At 42.7% G+C, this 18,939-nt stretch overlaps 1 protein-coding gene across 1 annotated transcript in view; it reads right to left on the reverse strand.

Moving 5' to 3' along the window:
- The window catches only part of TMTC3 (transmembrane O-mannosyltransferase targeting cadherins 3), a 173,498-nt gene that overhangs the window by 71,561 nt on the left and 82,998 nt on the right, over positions 1-18,939 (reverse strand). The window contains exons 5-7 of the mRNA XM_082255325.1: positions 18,375-18,547; positions 16,451-16,703; positions 14,811-14,959 (exon numbers count right to left, since the gene is read on the reverse strand). Of these exons, the coding sequence (XP_082111451.1) occupies positions 14,811-14,959; positions 16,451-16,703; positions 18,375-18,547 (575 nt within the window). The remainder of the gene's footprint in view (positions 1-14,810; positions 14,960-16,450; positions 16,704-18,374; positions 18,548-18,939) is intronic.

The following is an 18,939-nucleotide window of genomic DNA, read 5'->3' on the forward strand; positions in this document are numbered from 1 at the left end:
AATCAATACATGTTATCTTGTAGAACTATAGTCTAGAACATGGGTGTCAAACCTTTTGGCTTCTCTGGGCCACATTGAGTGTAGAGAAATTTTCTCGGCCGCATATAAAATTTATACTATAGTTAAAGTATACAGTGCCTTGCGAAAGTATTCGGCCCCCTTGAACTTTGCGACCTTTTGCCACATTTCATGCTTCAATCATAAAGATATAAGTGGGACACAATCATGAAGTGGAACAAAATGTATTGGATATTTCAAACTTTGTTAACAAATAAACTGAAAAATTGGGCGTGCAAAATTATTCAGCCCCTTTACTTTCAGTGCAGCAAACTCTCTCCAGAAGTTCAGTGAGGATCTCTGAATGATCCAATGTGGACCTAAATGACTAATGATGATAAATAGAATTCACCTTTGTGTAATCAAGTCTCTGTATAAAAGCACCTGCACTGTGATAGTCTCAGAGGTCAATTTAAAGCGCAGAGAGCATCATGAAGAACAAGGAACATACCAGGCAGGTCCGGGATACTGTTGTGGAGAAGTTTAAAGCCGGATTTGGATACAAAAAGATTTCCCAAGCTTTAAAACATCCAAAGGAGCACTGTGCAAGCGATAATATTAAAATGGAAGGAGTATCAGACCACTGCAAATCTACGAAGACCTGGCCGTCCCTCTAAACTTTCAGCTCATACAAGGAGAAGACTGATCAGAGATGCAGCCATGATCACTCTGGATGAACTGCAGAGTTCTACAGCTGAGGTGGGAGACTCTGTCCATAGGACAACAATCAAGTCATATACTGCACAAATCTGGCCTTTATGGAAGAGCGGCAAGCAGAAAGCCATTTCTTAAAGATATCCATAAAAACTGTTGTTTAAAGTTTGCCACAAGCCACCTTGGAGACACGCCAAACATGTGAAAGAAGGTGCTCTGGTCAGATGAAACCAAAATCAAACTTTTTGGCAACAATGCAAAACGTTATGTTTGGCGTAAAAGCAACACAGCTCATCACCCTGAACACACCATCCCCACTGTCAAACATGGTGGTGGCAGCATCATGGTTTGGGCTTGCTTTTCTTTAGCAGGGACAAGGAAGATGGTTAAAATTGATGGGAAGATGGATGGAGCCAAATACAGGACCATTCTGGAAGAAAACCTGGTGGAGTCTGCAAAAGACCTGAGACTGGGACGGAGATTTGTCTTCCAACAAGGCAATGATCCAAAACATAAAGCAAAATCTACAATGGAATGGTTCACAAAAAAACATATCCAGGTGTTAGAATGGCCAAGTCAAAGTCCAGACCTGAATCCAATTTGAGAATCTGTGGAAAGAACTGAAAACTGCTGTTCACAAACGCTCTCCATCCAACCTCACTGAGCTCGAGCTGTTTTGCAAGGAGGAATGGGCAAAAATTTCAGTCTCTCGATGTGCAAAACTGATAGAGACATACCCCAAGCGACTTACAGCTATAATCGCAGCAAAAGGTGGCGCTACAAAGTATTAACTTAAGGGGGCTGAATAATTTTGCACGCCCAATTTTTCAGTTTTTTATTTGTTAAAAGAGTTTGAAATATCCAATAAATTTCGTTCCACTTCATGATTGTGTCCCACTTGTTGATTCTTCACAAAAAATTACAGTTTTATTTCTTTAGGTTTGAAGCCTGAAATGTGGCAAAAGGTCGAAAGGTTCAAGGGGGCCGAATACTTTCGCAAGGCATTGTATGTTGTTTATACAGTATATAAGTGTCTATAATTTTTTCCCATAATTCCTTAAATTTCATTAGTGATATACATTTTATGCTTCTTCCTCTGCAAGCATACACACATATATTTATATTCTTCAACATTCAACAGTGTATAATATTTACTTATTAAAACTCTATAGATAGGGGGGGGGGCGTGGCGACCGCAGGACAGTATGGCCACTTAGCAAGGGAGCTCCGCTGCATGCCCGACATACGACACATCTACGGCCCATCTACGGCCCATCTACGTGAGTGTTACATCAACTCACATACAGGGATCTTCAGGGGAACATCCACGGCAGCTGCCCATCATGACGCGGAGGAAAATGGACCCGCCGGCGGTCCGTAAATTGTCGGAATTCTTCCAACCTGCGGCCTCGGGACCAACGAAAAATGGCACCGGAGCCTCGCAGAATCACGGCGATGTCCGCCCTCTAGCGTCTCCAAGTCCAGTCGCGGCAGTGACGTCACCAGCGCTCCCAGACACGGCGGACACGAACAGGCAGATGAGGCCAGCGTGCTCTGCCGACTCCTCACCACCCACACTGTCCACCCACAGCCCAGCAAAGTCGAAGCCTCGATGGGAGGAGAGCCATCTTACACCTCACCCTGCATCCATGGAGGTGAGTGACCAGGACTCCGCCACAGCTCCTGCATGGGCATATGTTCCCACACCAGACCCCTTTGCCTCCATCCCCACAACAGGACAGCCTATCTCTGACACTGCCTTAAGGGATATGTTATCCATGATGCACGCAACTGTTTCCTCCTCCACAGCCTATTGCCAAAAAGAGTTACATGGCCTGGGCGAAAGGGTTAACAATGTGGAATGCAAAATGGATGAGTTTACCGTCTCGTACAATGCCTTAGTGGACTCTCATACTGCCCAACAAACTGATATTAGCCGTATCCAAGCCAAGCTCGCGGACCTGGAGGATAGGTCCCGGCGAAACAACTTAAAACTCCGAGGCATTCCAGAGACTGTCCTCCCTAATCAGCTTCCAAACTTTGTGCGTGACCTGTTCCAGCAGGCTGTCCCTGCTTTGACCAACGCGAACTTGACCATAGATAGGATTCATAGAATCCCGAAACCTTCATTCCTTCCGCAAGATGTTCCTAGAGACGTCCTGCTTCGAATTCACTTCTTCCAAGCGAAGGAAAAAATTTTGGACGCCTTTAGACGTAGAGATCACCTACCGGAACGAGCAGCGACAGTCCAAGTGCTACCCGATTACTCCCAGTATACCTTGCAGCAGCGTCACAACCTCAACACTGTAACCAAGGCACTCCGAAACCACAAAATAATCTACAAATGGAAATATCCTGCGAAGTTGTGCATAACCCACCAAGGCTCGTCCACCCAAGTCACCACCATTGACCAAGGGATGCGTCTGCTTCGCCAGTGGGGTATTGTGCCCGACGCCTCGGAAACCTCGACTGCCCGTGTTATGCCTCCACTGCCACCCCGCGTGCAACCTGAATGGCAAGTAGCGTCCAGAACCTCAAGATCTCGCAGCCGTCACAAATGGCACTCACCGTCTATCCGTACCAGGCATGCCCGGCCCTCCCTGCCCTAAAGCAGCACACTTCACCGTGCTCTTTTCCTCCCCCCGCAGTTTTTTGTAGCTCCAGCTACCCATTTGGCGCTGGTGGGCCATGTCTTTTTTATCTTTTGAATGTTTTAGTGTTTGTTTTTTTTTTCTTGTTATTGATGGTTCCCTCACCGCTAACCATGCCGTACAAGTGACTTTGCCTTTTCTTTATACATATGCAGTTTACAACTTCTCCCACAGCTTCCGGACACCTGAACATACTGAGACTACCACCTACAGCTACTCCGCGCAACATCAATGCAAGACCTCCGTGACTACCCATCTTATGGACTTGAACAGGCCATGTCATCCGCCAATCATGGCGAACACCTCAGGTACTGCTCTTATACCCCCTATATCCTCCTTAGCCTCTTCATTGGTTGAGCTAGGTTATCCCCACTCCAACTCATGCTCCTTGTTCCCCTTTGCCACTGGATCACCCATCGTTATTTTGGATCCTCTTATAACCACCTATGCCTATTAACTTCCTTTCCATGAACGTTAAGAGGCTGAATCACCCCGCGATACGCCACTCGATGTGGAAAGAAGCGAGCTTAGCTAAAGCGGACGTTCTGGCAATACAGGAAACCCATTTTCTTCTTGGAAGTGCTCCCCGATGTAGCCACCCTGATTATCCACATGTTTTTCATGCTTCTTACACCGCTAAAAAACGGGGGGTAATGTTGGTTTTTCGCAATTCCGTGTCCTTCTCCTTCTCCAGGGTTGTGGAGGACACGGAAGGCCGCTTTCTTATTATTAACTGCACTATAGATAAATGTCTGTATACAATAGTCAATGTCTATGCCCCTAATGTACGTCAAATTTCTTTCTTACGCAAGTTGTGTTCAAAGGTTTTGAAACTAAAAGTGGGCAAATTGATATTTTGTGGAGATTTCAATTTAGTAGCCAATCACGCCCTAGATTCTTCGGCCAGACTCAAATCCAAGCTCCCTTCTTTAGCTGCATTATTACATTCGGAAGGGCTACATGACATCTGGAGGTATCAACACGCGGAAGAGAGAGACTTGCTTCTCGGCGAGTCATAACACATACTCCAGAATCGACATGTTCTTAGTAGACTCTGCCACCCTGCCACTCCTTGTCGACTCCTCCATCTCCACCATCACGTGGTTAGACCACGCTGGTGTCCATATGACCCTATCCACTAGCCCGCCTACCACATCCTCCTTTATTTGGAGGTGCAACAATTCCCTACTCTCGGACCCTAAATCCCTACAACTCTTGCGGAATAACTTGCAAGAGTTCTTCCACCTTAACTGCACCCCAGATGTTTCCCCTTCCACCTTGTGGAACATGCACAAAGCGTTCATTAGGGGTCTACTGATCCAATTAGGCTCTCGATTAAAAAAACGGTGCAACTCTGCTCTCCAACGCCTTACTGAAGAAATCCATTCCCTTGATGAGCTGAACAAAACTTCCCCGACCCCTATGTATGCTTCTCGGCTGACGTCTCTCCGCGCGGACCTCCGCAGACTGTTAACCGAGCAGCATGATAAAATGCTAGCGCGAATTCGCGCAAATTACTACTCTTCCCATAACAAAGCCGGCAAATTTCTGGCTTCTCGCCTCAAAGCTAGATGGCTTCAGACTAGAATAGACTCCATTCTGCACCCGCATACCAACGAGAGACACACTCACCCTCAAAAAATAGCTGACGCTTTTGCAGATTATTATAGCACCCTCTACAATCTGAATGCTGATGACTCCACACCGCAACCCACGGATGCTGACATACAGGCCTTCCTTCAGCGCCTCCACCTCCCATCACTCTCGTCGGATGCGCTATCGCTTCTCAATGGCCCCATCACCCCCGCAGAACTATCTAAAACTCTCAAATCGATGCCATCTAACAAATCCCCGGGGCCAGATGGCCTGACTAATGAATACTACACAGCCATGCATGATATACTTTCCCCTCACATGTTGACCCTTTTCGCACAAGCCATAGACACAGGACACATGCCCCCCGAAATGCTGCAGGCTCATATCACCACCCTACCTAAACCTGGAAAACCACCCACTACCCCGGCAAATTTTAGGCCCACCTCTCTACCAAACACGGACGTAAAAATTTATGCTAAAGTCATAGCGAATCGCCTAGCCACGATCCTACCATCTCTGGTGGGGGCTGATCAGATGGGATTTGTCCAGGGTCGCCAGGCACCGGATGCCACTAGGCGTGTGATGAACCTGATGCATTATGCGGAGCGCACTCGGACGCCTTCTCTGCTCTTGTCCATAGATGCGGAGAAGGCGTTCGACCGCGTTCATTAGGGATACATGCGAGCCGTCCTACAGAGATTCGGTTTCTCTGGCCCCATCGTATCTGCCACCCTTACTCTTTATTCAAATCCCTCCGCTAGGGTGATGTCGGCCGGCACACTCTCTAAACCATTTTCCATCTCTAATGGTACACGCCAGGGTTGTCCACTCTCCCCCCTTATGTTCAATCTCCTGATTGAGCCGTTAGCAGCGCAACTAAGGCAAAGCCCATTAGTATCAGGATTTAAATTCCCTAGCTCCCATCATGTCATCACGCTTTTTGCGGATGACGTTATTCTGAGTCTCACAAACCCTACAGTCTCCTTGCCTGCCACCCACAACATTCTTCAGTCTTTCAGTAAAATCTCATACTATAAGGTTAATTTCAGCAAATCGGTGATACTGAATATGGGGGTCCACCCGACTGCCCGCTCCCACTTACAGAATGTCCTACCATACACGTGGTCCAATCAACCCCTACACTATTTAGGTATAGATTTAACATTCCCTACTTCAAACATGGTCACCACTAACCTGTCCCCTCTTATTAAATCGATCGCCTCGGACGTCGCCAAGCTCAAGACCGTCGAATTATAATGGATGGGTCGCATAGCAGCGTTTAAAATGGTTTGTCTACCTAAAATCATGTACATTTTCCGCACCCTGCCCATCCCTTTTCCCAAGAAAAACATCCTTCCCTTAACTAAAATGTTACATACATTCGTATGGCAAAAGAAAAGGGCTAGATGTGCGCATTCTCACATGATTAAAACACAGATCGGTAGGAGGCCTAGGGCTCCCAGGTATACTTGACTACTACAATGCATCCCGCCTGGCGACATTGCGACACTCCCTACTACGCCGTGGGTCTCTGTTGAATCTACCGTATCCAAAAGGTACCACCCTCTTTAACTTGCTGTTAGCAGACATGTGGAAACCATTGGATACGCAGACTCTGCCCTTGCCCACACAAGCCCCACTGGCATCTCTCCTCGCACAGCTTCCTACCACCTCTGTATGCAAACACGTCCCGCTTCCAATTGCCACATTGGATATGTTACTTCCATACACCAATATCTCCAAATTTCAGGCAGCCGGCATCAACACCATAGACCAGCTCTTCCAATCCAACTCCCTCGAATCATTTGAGGATCTACGGCTAGAATTTAACTTACCCCCGCAGACACTTTACGCATACAATAGCCTGGCAAGCTTTATGCGCAAACACCCTCCTCCTGTAATTACTATCCCTATGCAAATATGGCAATTCCTCACATCCCCCTCTTCCCCAACAAAAGGTATATCTTTATTTTACAATCTCCTCGGTCACAAACTAGAATTTTCAAAGTCTCCTCATGTGTTAGCATGGGAAAGGGAACTTCAAACATCTTTTTCTGAGGCTCAATGGAAACTTGCCATACGCAGCTCTTATAAATCCACCCAATGTGTGAATCATTGGGAACAAATCCAGAAAATTCTTACCCGGTGGTATCGGACGCCGTATCGACTCTCAAAAATTTATGACTCCCAAAGCCCTTTGTGCTGGCGTAACTGCGACCAAGTAGGGTTGTTATTGCATGTTTTCTGGTCCTGCAAAGGCCTGCCTGGTTTCTGGAGAAAGATGTTTGAGGTCCTGTCCACTACTACTGGTATTCTCAAGCCCCCGACCCTGCTCTGGCCCTCCTCTCGTTGGGTCTGGATACATTCCCACCCTCCTTGAGGACAGTCTCCGTACATATCCTAGTAGCGGCCAAGACGGTCATAGCACGCCACTGGAAACAGCCCATCACACCTTCCCACACGGAAGCAATCCGCCTAGTAAACTTGCAGTACTCTATGGAAAAGGCGTATGCTTATCCTAAATCCCGGGGTCCAAAATTCTACAAGGAGTGGCAAGCTTGGATGCAAAGCTCGTATTTCTCCCCTGCACCGGGTTAATGTCCGTGTTGCAGATTACCTTTCTTTTCTTTAACTACGGGTATAGTTCTAGTTTTCGTTCTGTTATTTGTACTCCTGTATGACTTTGGTGCATATGTAATACTACACATATATTGTCTGCATATGTGTACATTTTAATTTTCATGTGCATTTTCTTTCTATGCTCTTGATACGGTTACTTCATGTTGAATACGAATTTGGTTTAATTTCTTGTATTCTGTATATTTCAATAAAAATCTATTGAAAGTAAAACTCTATAGATAATTTTGAAGATGAACAATGAGCAGCCGTCTTAAAGAGCCAGCACACACCTCCAATACATTTTCCATTTTTAACCATCACATTACTCTTTTGATTACTCTCATGGATTATATTTATGGTAATTGACTTGTCACTTATCTTGCTACTCCACTCCATCACCCACAAGGGCTAGCTCCTGTCTACTCTGCACCAGTATGATTAAATTTATGTTGATACTTTTTTAGCTTCATGATTTAAAACAATTTTGGTTTTTTTAATTATTTGTGATCATCACTCCTTTATTGGCCATCACTCTATTATTGACCTTTTTTTACAGTTAAAGTGATTGTAAACATTTTTTTTTTTTTAACTAACATGTTATACTTAACTGTTAAGTCCTGCCTCTGCTCTCTCCTCACAGGCTGTGACTGAAAGCAGCAGGAGCCAATCACAGACTATCTGTACCATGTGATTAGCTTTGACCAATTCACAGCTATTCACAGCTAAACAGACTGGATGATACAGTTTCATTAAGTAAAACATATAGCAATGTAATACACTGCTATAAGCAAACAAACAATGTAAAAATAAAAAAATCCTGATCACTTCCCCACAGCAGTACAAATGTTATTATGGTAACATTATATTACTCTGGTCACAGGGTGTTAAAAAAAAAAAAAAAACACTAACATTTTTTTCTTTGTACTGTGACAAATCAGTGTCCCTGATTATCACAACACCAGTTATATGATGACACTGTACTGGACTGGTGACAGAATAAAGAAAATAAATTAATTTTTTTTTTTTTAATTTGAACATTTTTCAAAAAAAAAAAAAAAAAACACGCCATGCCTCTTATTTAATACTATGGACTGCCTACTTTCCAAAAAGGAGTAATTTGGGGGGGGGGGGGGGATTTCTACTGTCCTGGCATTTTAAGGCCACATGAAATGAGATAGTCCGTCACTACAGCCGGAATAAACAATTTTCAAATATACAGTGGGTACGGAAAGTATTCAGACCCCCTTAAATTTTTCACTCTTTGTTATATTGCAGCCATTTGCTAAAATCATTTAAGTTCATTCTTCTTCCTCATGAATGTACACAGCGCACCCCATACTGACAGAAAAACACAGAATTGTTGACATTGTTGCAGATTTATTAAAAAAGAAAAACTGAAATATCACATGGTCCTAAGTATTCAGACCCTTTGCTGTGACACTCATATATTTAACTCAGGTGCTTTCCATTTCTTCTGATCATCCTTGAGATGGTTCTACACCTTCATTTGAGTCCAGCGGTGTTTGATTATACTGATTGGACTTGATTAGGAAAGCCACACACCTGTCTATATAAGACCTTCCAGATCACAATGCATGTCAGAGCAAATGAGAATCATGAGGTCAAAGGAACTGCCTAAAGAGCTCAGAGACAGAATTGTGGCAAGGCACAGATCTGGCCAAGGTTACAAAAAGATTTCTGCTGCACTTAAGGTTCCTAAGAGCACAGTGGCCTCCATAATCCTCAAATGGAAGACGTTTGAGACGACCAGAACCCATCCTAGAGCTGGCCGTCCGGCCAAACTGAGCTATCGGGGGAGAAGAGCCTTGGTGAGAGAGGTAAAGAAGAACCCAAAGATCACTGTGGCTGAGCTCCAGAGATGCAGTCAGGAGATGGGAGAAAGTTGTAGAAAGTCAACCATCACTGCAGCCCTCCACCAGTCGGGGCTTTATGGCAGAGTGGCCCGACGGAAGCCTCTCCTCAGTGTAAGACACATGAAAGCCCGCATGGAGTTTGCTAAAAAACACCTGAAGGACTCCAAGATGGTGAGAAATAAGATTCTCTGGTCTGATGAGACCAAAATAGAACTTTTTGGCCTTAATTCTAAGCGGTATGTGTGGAGAAAACCAGGCACTGCTCATCACCTGTCCAATACAGTCCCAACAGTGAAGCATGGTGGTGGCAGCATCATGCTGTGGGGGTGTTTTTCAGCTGCAGGGACAGGACGACTGGTTGCAATCGAGGGAAAGATGAATGCGGCCAAGTACAGGGATATCCTGGACAAAAACCTTCTCCAGAGTGCTCTGGACCTCAGACTGGGCCGAAGGTTTACCTTCCAACAAGACAATGACCCTAAGCACACAGCTAAAATAATGAAGGAGTGGCTTCACAACCACTCCGTGACTGTTCTTGAATGGCCCAGCCAGAGCCCTGACTTAAACCCAATTGAACATCTCTGGAGAGACCCAAAAATGGCTGTCCACCAACGTTTACCATCCAACCTGACAGAACTGGAGAGGATCTGCAAGGAGGAATGGCAGAGGATCCCCAAATCCAGGTGTGAAAGACTTGTTGCATCTTTTCCAAAAAGACTCCTGGCTGTATTAGATCAAAAGGGGGCTTCTACTAAATACTGAGCAAAGGGTCTGAATACTTAGGACCATGTGATATTTCAGTTTTTCTTTTTTAATAAATCTGCAACAATGTCAACAATTCTGTGTTTTTCTGTCAGTATGGGGTGCTATGTGTACATTCATGAGGAAGAAGAATGAACCTAAATGATTTTAGCAAATGGCTGCAATATAACAAAGAGTGAAAATTTAAGGGGGTCTGAATACTTTCCGTACCCACTGTATACCATAGTTTGTAGATAAAAATTGTATAACTTTCACACAGACTAAATATACACTGATTTGGGTTATTTTCACCAAAGAAATGTAGCAGAATCCATTTTGGGTTAAATCTATGAAGACCAAAACATTTGCAAAACTTTATAAAAAACAGAAAAATTGGTTTCAAAGTTTTCAGTCTTTTTTCATTTATTCAGCAAAAAAAAAAAAAAAAAAAAAGTGGTGATTAACCACTTCAATACCGGGCACTTTCACCCTCTTCCTGCCCAGGCCAATTTTCAGCTTTTAGCGCTGTTGCATTTTGAATGACAATTGCGCGGTCATGTAACACTGTACCTAAACCAAATTTATGTCATTTTTTTCCCACAAATAGAGCTTTCTTTTGGTGGTATTTGATCACCGCAAGGTTTCTTCTTTTTTGCTAAACAAATAAAAAAAAAAAAAAAAAGTTTTTTGTTTATGTTATACAATTTTGTAAATAGATACGTTTTTTCCTGCACTGATGAGGCCGCACTGACGAGGAGGCACTGATAGGGGGGGCACTAATATGAATATGCGGCACTGATGGGCACCGATATGTGGCACTGATAGGTAGCACTGTTATGCAGCATTGGTGGGCACTGATAGGCGGCATTGATGGGCACTGATAGGCAGCACTGGTTGGCAATGATGGGCACTGGTGGGCAGCACTGATGGGGAGGGCACTGGCGGGCAGCACTGATGGGGAGGGCACTGCCGGGCAGCACTGAGCCCTGATTGCCATCCCTGGTGGCCATGGTGGGCATCCGTGGGGTTATGGGTGGTCATCTCTGGGTTCATAGGTGGGCATCCCTGGTGGTTCTAGTGGCACCCCCCCCCCCCAAGGGTCTGCACTGGTAATCAATGCTCTGATTACTAGTGCAGACCCCCCCCCCCCTGTCAGGAGAGTCGCAGATCAGCTCTCCTCTACTCGTGCCTGTCAGGCACGAACTAAGGAAAGTTAATCAACGGCTCTTCCTGTATACTATGTGACCAGCTGTGATTGGACACAGCTTGTCACATGGTAAAAAGCCTACGTCAGTAGGCTCTTTACCGAGATCAGAGATGCGGTGTGTCAGAGTGGGGGCGCGCAGAGCACATTATCCTGCCGCCGTCATATGACGTCCGATCAGGATAATGCAACCACCTTCCCCCCATCAATCGCCTATAGGGCGTGCGTAAAGTGGTTAAATAGCACAAAAAGAAAGCTCTATTTGTGTGACTAAAGATGTCAATTATCAAAGTGTGACAGCACTAAAATCTAAAATCCGCCGAACCCGGAAGAGACGGCGAGGGAATCGCATACTAGCTCATTGTGCCTTTGTCTTGCAGGTTTCTTTTTTTTTGTGCGGTTTATGGGTTTACAACCGCTTTAAAAGAAACACAGATGACCAACTGATATAGATACAAATATAGAAACCATGGTTCTATACCATCAACAACCAATGATAGAAGTAGTAAAAGTATATACAAAAAGATGCTAAATAACAGATAATGCAGGGAAAAAAAAAAAAAGTCTATCTAAAATAAAATTTATAGAAAAAAAAAAAAAAAAAATGGGCATGGCAATGTTTAGCAGGGTTAATGTAACATTGCTTTGTGAGACACAGATATCTCTGGTCTATGTGGCTAACTGCACTGCTACATTCATTATTCTTTCAGGGTTATTAATTTTTAATCTAAATAGGAAATTAGTTTATACTATCTATATCGTTATGATACAAAACAGGCAGGATGTAATATTGCTCTTCAGACCAAATTACAAGGAGATAACTGATTTATATTAATTAGAAGTAGAGCGTTCTATACACACAACAGTACAGATTTAATTTGTTGCTCTATATAAAAGACAGCTGGTCTGGAGGAAACCGAGTTTGTCTGCTGAAGACTTTTTAGCCTTTTCAGCCAATGACCGGTAATCTGTCCACATACATTTCTGTGGTCATTTAGAATACTGAAAAGCTATCAAATATCTTGCATCAAGTTGCTTCTAGTAAAATTATTTACATCTAAATACCCTTCATAGGTATTATTTGAGTATGTAGCACATATTAAAAAAAAAAAAAAAAAAAAAAAAAAAAAAAACCTGGATTTTCTCTGATGTTCATTGACTGACACAGAGACATATCTTCATTAGTAGAATGGGTAATTCTGTGCATCCTTGGAGTAGGAAAAGGGTTAAAAAAAGTTTACAGAACTTTTAACTACGCCCATGGGGCAGTCCCAGGTGGTATACTCCTACTTCCTGCTCTAGGATTCAGTTTTGCAATAAGCAGTGTCAGAACACAGCAAGAACAATTCCCAAATTCCCAACAGTCTAAACATGGCCAACCAGTAACCAAGGAGCTCAACCAGGAACAACTGGAGCTCACATACCAGAAAATAAACACCCTCAAGAGGCAGAAGACTCTGCCACCGCAACCTGCAAAACCTTGTGGCCAAAGGCAGCACCTGCAGATGCAAAAATATCCCCTTTTTAACTTAGGGAATGTGTGTACAGACGCCCAGGGGCCACTTTGCAAACATGAACCACTGATGCCTGGTGACGGAAGGCCCAGGAGGCACTGAGCGCCCTTGTGGAATGCATTGTGGAATGCACCTTTAATGGCGCTTTTCCACTGCATGGAACCGTACCGGTTCGGCATGCTTTTGTGCTTTTCCACTGCTGGTACCGCATGGTATAGGGTCGGAACGGTTCGGTACGGTACGGTATAGGTTTGCTTTTCCACTGCATGGAACCGAACGGTACGGCTCTGAAAAAACAGTACCTACTCGATTGTGGTTCCAACAGGTACCAAACTGGTACCATATCCCACAATCCTTTGCATGCAGTCACTACTAGCCACTGATTGGTCAGAGAATCCCACCCACCCCGTTGTTATCCCACCCACTTAACTTTAGTACTACTTTAGTGGAAAAGCAAACCGAACCTCTACCGTACCGTACCGAACCATTCCGACACTATACCATGCGGTACCAGCAGTGGAAAAGCAAACCGGGCCAAGCAGGGCCAAGTAGAGCCGAGCCGCTACTTGCAGTGGAAAAGTGCCATAACAGGGAAAGGAGGAACCTGACCCTTAATGGAATAGGCCTGCACCACCGTCTGTCTGATCCATCTGGAAATGGTCGCAGCAGAGGCAGCCTGTCCCTTACGAGGACCCTCAGTAAGAACAAACAAGGAATCTACTCAGTTGCCATCAAGTACACCCTGATGGCCGGAACCACATCTAACAAATGCAAAGCAACCTCCTTGGGGTGCTTAGGCTTAGGACATAACGAAGTCAACACAATGTCCTCATTTAAGTGAAACCCTGACACGACCTTAGGAAGGAACGACTGACAGGGACAAAGCACCACCTTGTCCCGATGAACCACCAGATAAGGCGGGAAAACGCAGCCAGCTCAGCAAGAAGCCTCTCCTCCAAGCTAAAATTTTTTTCTGCAGGAAGGCTCAGCCTACTCCAGGCTAGATCCATTCATCAAGAGGACTAGAACTAGATCCATTTAGAAAGTAAGCTCTGCCCCAGCCTAAATCCATTTAGAAGTTGGGCTTTTCTTCAAGCTACATCCTTTCAGCAGGAACGCTATTCTTCAAGCTTAGTCAGAACGATGGTCTGCCCCAGCCTAGATTCACTAAGAAAGTAGACTCCAATCCAGACTACAACCATTCAGCAGTCGGATTCTACCCAGGGTAGATCTACTCAGCATGTAGGGTCTTCTCCAAGCTATATCTATTGAACAGAAAGGCTCTGTCCCAGGGTGGATTTAATAAGAAATGCCTCAGGCTAGATCCAATCAGCAGGTGGGATTTGCTCACTGTGCCAGTTTAAAAACTATTTCTTAACTGTGGTCAACATTTATGAGATCACCAATTTAATTAGGCGACATGTTCATTTACCTTTTGTATAGTTTTTAATTAACCAATCATGAACTCTGTATAAGAGGTATTATAGATATTACAGTTTAGTTACAAAAACTGTAGCTGTTTGAGTCACAAAGTTTTAAGAAACAAGTCTGAGTGAATTTTTGATGAGCAAAACATGTTGTTATTTTCAATTCACACATCTATAAAAGGGTACTTATATATGAATAGCTGTGTCAGTTACAAGCCATACAGGAACAATAGAACATACAGGTGCTGTAAATCTCTAAAATACAATAGCAGGAAATGCAAGAACTAGAAAAGTTGTGACCTGGAAAGTATATTTAAGAAGCATTCAAGACCGATATTTCATATTGAGCTTTTCTCATGATAGTAACCAAATCTTTGTAACCAAATCTTTGAAATCCTTTCTTAAGGATCTGTGTTCAGAGGAGATTTATAGCATGTTGGTTTAGTCATTAGCATGGAATGCATTTTGCTCACCTTTTGCTAGCTAATTTCTTCCAGCCATGTGCAACAAGCATGCAGAATCCCATACTAGGAACATATAATACTCTCTCTGCGACCACAAAACCAACAGGGAAGAAGAGGTTGGAGGCAGGTATGAAAGGCAAAACCAGCAGGCACAATCCCTGAGAAAAAAAAGCAAACTAAACTGTAAAATCTGTTAGTGAGGAGTGAAAAATATATATTTCTCACATCTAACTTTTAAAAAAAACAGCTATGTTTTTATGGATGCAAAATAATTGGTTTCCTACACCTAAAGCATAACTCCACTTTTATGGAGAAAAAAACATTCCTCTCTGGGTGATCTATGTACATTGCAAGGATTTTAACAAGCTTTGTCGCAGATTCCTACATTTTGTTATGCTGGAGAAAAAGCTGTTTGTTTGTCTGGGTCCATGTTCCAAATGAGTCTGTGTGGGAGTGGCTTTGTAATTATCAATCAGCTGCTGCACCTGCTGGGCTCTAACAAGGAAACTTGCAGGGTCTGCATTCATTTACATGCGATTTCCTTTGGGAATATCTCACCAAAAAATTGGATTTTTATACTTACCGTAAAATCAGTTCCTCTGAGTTCGACTGACACAGCGCTCCATAAAACATAATACAGTGATACCTCTCCTAGATGTTCTATGTTTAGGAAATATTTATTGTACCTACAGATAAGCTTTATTATAAGCTTACCTGTAGGTACAAGTGACCAACCAGATTTTACTACTGCTTTTAGACAGCTAAGGAGGGTTGGCAGCACTTACAGTAAACATTTCAGAAACACACAGGACTCATAAATTGTCACTCACTTGACAAACAACAAAAAAAAAAAAAAACACGAACTACAAGGGTATCACAGCATGTGTGGTTTATCTAGCTAAACAAGCTTCTTTGTATAGAAAAGCTGGCCACATCATTACTAAATTATCAACGCTGGACATTTTGCACACATCTCCGCTTCTAAATATTTTTAGAGTCTCTTCACAAATGTAATTGCTTTATTTAAAACTTCTGTGCTCATTCAAATTATTGGATTTTAAAGGATTACTAGTGCCAGAAAAAATTGCCAAGGGAAAGAAATACTACATGTACAAGATATTGTGCCAGAAAAATGATTCACTGCAAAACTGTAAACCCTTATTTACTAAATATGCACATATTGGGCTAAATAAGGTTTACCAAGTAGGAGCAAAATGTAATAAACTTTTGGGTATAAAGCACATCAGCATTTGTGCAAAGTCGCGACTACCACCCATGCAAATATTTTTAATGTGTAAGAAATGGTATTTTCTTCTGCGAATATTTTTAATGTGTAAGAAATTGTATTTTCTGATATAGAAGTAGCCATGGAGTTTGGTAAGGAAAATCAAATACCATACAGAAAGGCACATGGTCTGTGGTGAAAATGTTAAACGAGTAAACTGATTTTTTTTTTAGGCAAAAATCTTTTTTGACTGTCCTATTTAGCAGTAGCATCATACGAAAACTGAAAGGAATCCCCATCTGTACACCCAATAGAGGATCAAAGAGTACACATTCGGTAATTAATGGAGATAAGCAGACATGAAATGAAAGGAACCCATCAAACCAGATGGACCATCTGCAGTCAGACCATAGAGGAAACTTACCATAAGCACAGTCTTTGATGAATCACCTGAGTATCTAATACTGAAAACCACCAAAGTTCCAAGCAGAACGAAAAATGCTAGGGTAGCTAAGTTCCTGATATCCAAGAAACTTTCAACCAATGGAATAGTTCCCATCGTCCAATCACAGCACAGCTCAGATGGATTTAGGAGAAGCCAAGCATTCACGGGGAGAAGGTAATTAAAAGTTAACTGTCTTGCAGGTGTTGAGCTGACAGCCGCTGGGTTATCAAACCTAAAAATATAAAAGTATTTGATATATCATGTTACTTGACAACAAGAGCACAAAATTAATATGAAAACTCTATTACTGTAGGGCATACACCAGTCCTGTACTGTAATTATATCTGTCTCTGTAGAGAGTTATTATATGGTTACAAGTCCTATGATAAAATATTCATAAATACAATATATAAAATGTCTTGAATGGCCACAAGTGGTTAGTTTATATTTTACTATTTTCTGTGCAGTTAGAGTACCATGCAAAAGAACTGCATGCTATTTGTTTCAACAGTAAGGTGAAAACATACAGGATGTGCTGTTCACCAACAGTAACAAAAACAGATCTAGGCCCATATGAGGAAGGCTGGCATTTAGTGTGGCATACAGATGTAAAGAATATAAAAAAGCATTGGAAAGTAAAAATCAGAAAACTACTAATGCCAACTGGAAACAATGCAACTGTAAGAAGGTCTGCTCAGTTTACCTAAAAAAGGGTAATGGCTTGGAGTCAATGTTAGTGGCTAATCTTTTTTCCATTATCTCTATCCTTCTGCCACATTAAATAGGTGTTAAATGACAGGTGGTGGAGATAGCATACCCCCACAACACTCTCATGATTACAAGCATTAATAGTGTTATTGACAGCTTGGTCAGTGTGCCCCAAGCATGCATTGAGTGTGCTTTCAGCACACAACCTCCTTATGTGCGGTGGCTGGGCGTTAAAGCTCACCTGCATATATTATATTAGAGTGCCGCTCCCTCTTTTGGGTTATATGTACTACGGCCTTTGCTGCGCACCCGGGCCCATTTTTTGTCTCCGATATGTGTGCAGTGGCGACCGTTGGATATTACACATAGATATTTTCTATATTTATTTAGATTACGGGGGTGGAAAAAGAGCTAATAGTCTATACATTTTTATACTATTGTTTTATATCCGTTTTTACTGTATACATTTGTAAATCAAGGATTAGGTACACACAAACATTTAATGCGTGACGAAGGACACAAACATTTCATAGATGATAAAGGATTCCCAAAGCATAGTGGGTTAGCTTAATATCTGCACATTTGCAATCATTCACACTAAAGGAGAAAAATTGAGAACAAGCAGTCAGCTGTTTTAGAACCTGTGGCAGGCTATTAAACAAATGGATAGGGGATAGTAATTTAAAAAGCAAGAAGTACAGATATTTTCTGTTTGAGCTATTAATTCATCTATTCTCCCTAAATATTTGAATTTAGTTCACACATCTGCATAGGCTTGAGGCATCAAGTAACTCGAATAACAAACTTTAGTTAAATGTGCTGCAGTTCAAAAGGGTAAACCAATTTCTGTTCAGTGTTAGGCAGTTATTTCATTTTACCATAAAAGCATGCACAACAAAAACAAGTGTTTATTTGTGATTAAGCATTTCTCGATCAAAGATAAACTACCAACAGTTCTGTACCATTCATACAATTGTTAAACAATTTTATTGCCTTTTAAATAAACCAAAATATGTCAAAATGTACCTTTAAAGAGCCCACAAAATAGTTGGTGTTAACCTTCGTGAGGCCACTGACTGGGGAATGTCCTACACAGTTACTGCACAGAAAATTGTATTTAGAATGCACTCCCATAAAGTAGGAGTACAAATCATTTGCTTAAAATCTATACAGACAGATAAGGAGTCAATCTCACCTTGTAAAGACCGGAAGCTGTGACTGTATGACTTGTACACGAACTACAACAAGAAGCAGCGTGCTGAACATCAGAACAACAAGCTTAAGGAGTGTTTGAAGAAGGGAGTAGGGTATGCTACCTTTACCCATCAAAATCTGTACAGCAGTGTCCCACAACACAGGTAACGTGTACTGAAAACATAAAAAAAGAAATAAAAAACGAAGCAATGATCGCTCAACAAGCACAGTAGTACAAAAAATAGTGCAAAATGTCATCCAAAGGCTTCTTGTAAACATCCAGCACAGTTCCTCAGCAGGGCCCACTATTGCCTAGTTATCAGCAGAAAGGTCGCATTCACCAATGGGAGCATGTTACCCCCATATTTAGGGTGTAATATGCTTCAGCAGTGGCCCCCTAGCACCCCGATCCTCCCCCATGACAGCGGGCGGGGGTTCATCTCCCCACAGTTACTGTCACAATTTTTGTTCTGTGAACTAATAGACTATAAACTACCATCTGCCATTACGGCAGATGGCTTGCAGTTCTCAAAGAACTGCGAGGGTGTCGGTAAGCTCTCCAGTAA

Source organism: Pelophylax lessonae, assembly GCF_965119305.1.
Source record: "Pelophylax lessonae genome assembly, chromosome: 4".
NCBI classification, from domain to species: Eukaryota; Metazoa; Chordata; class Amphibia; order Anura; family Ranidae; genus Pelophylax; species Pelophylax lessonae.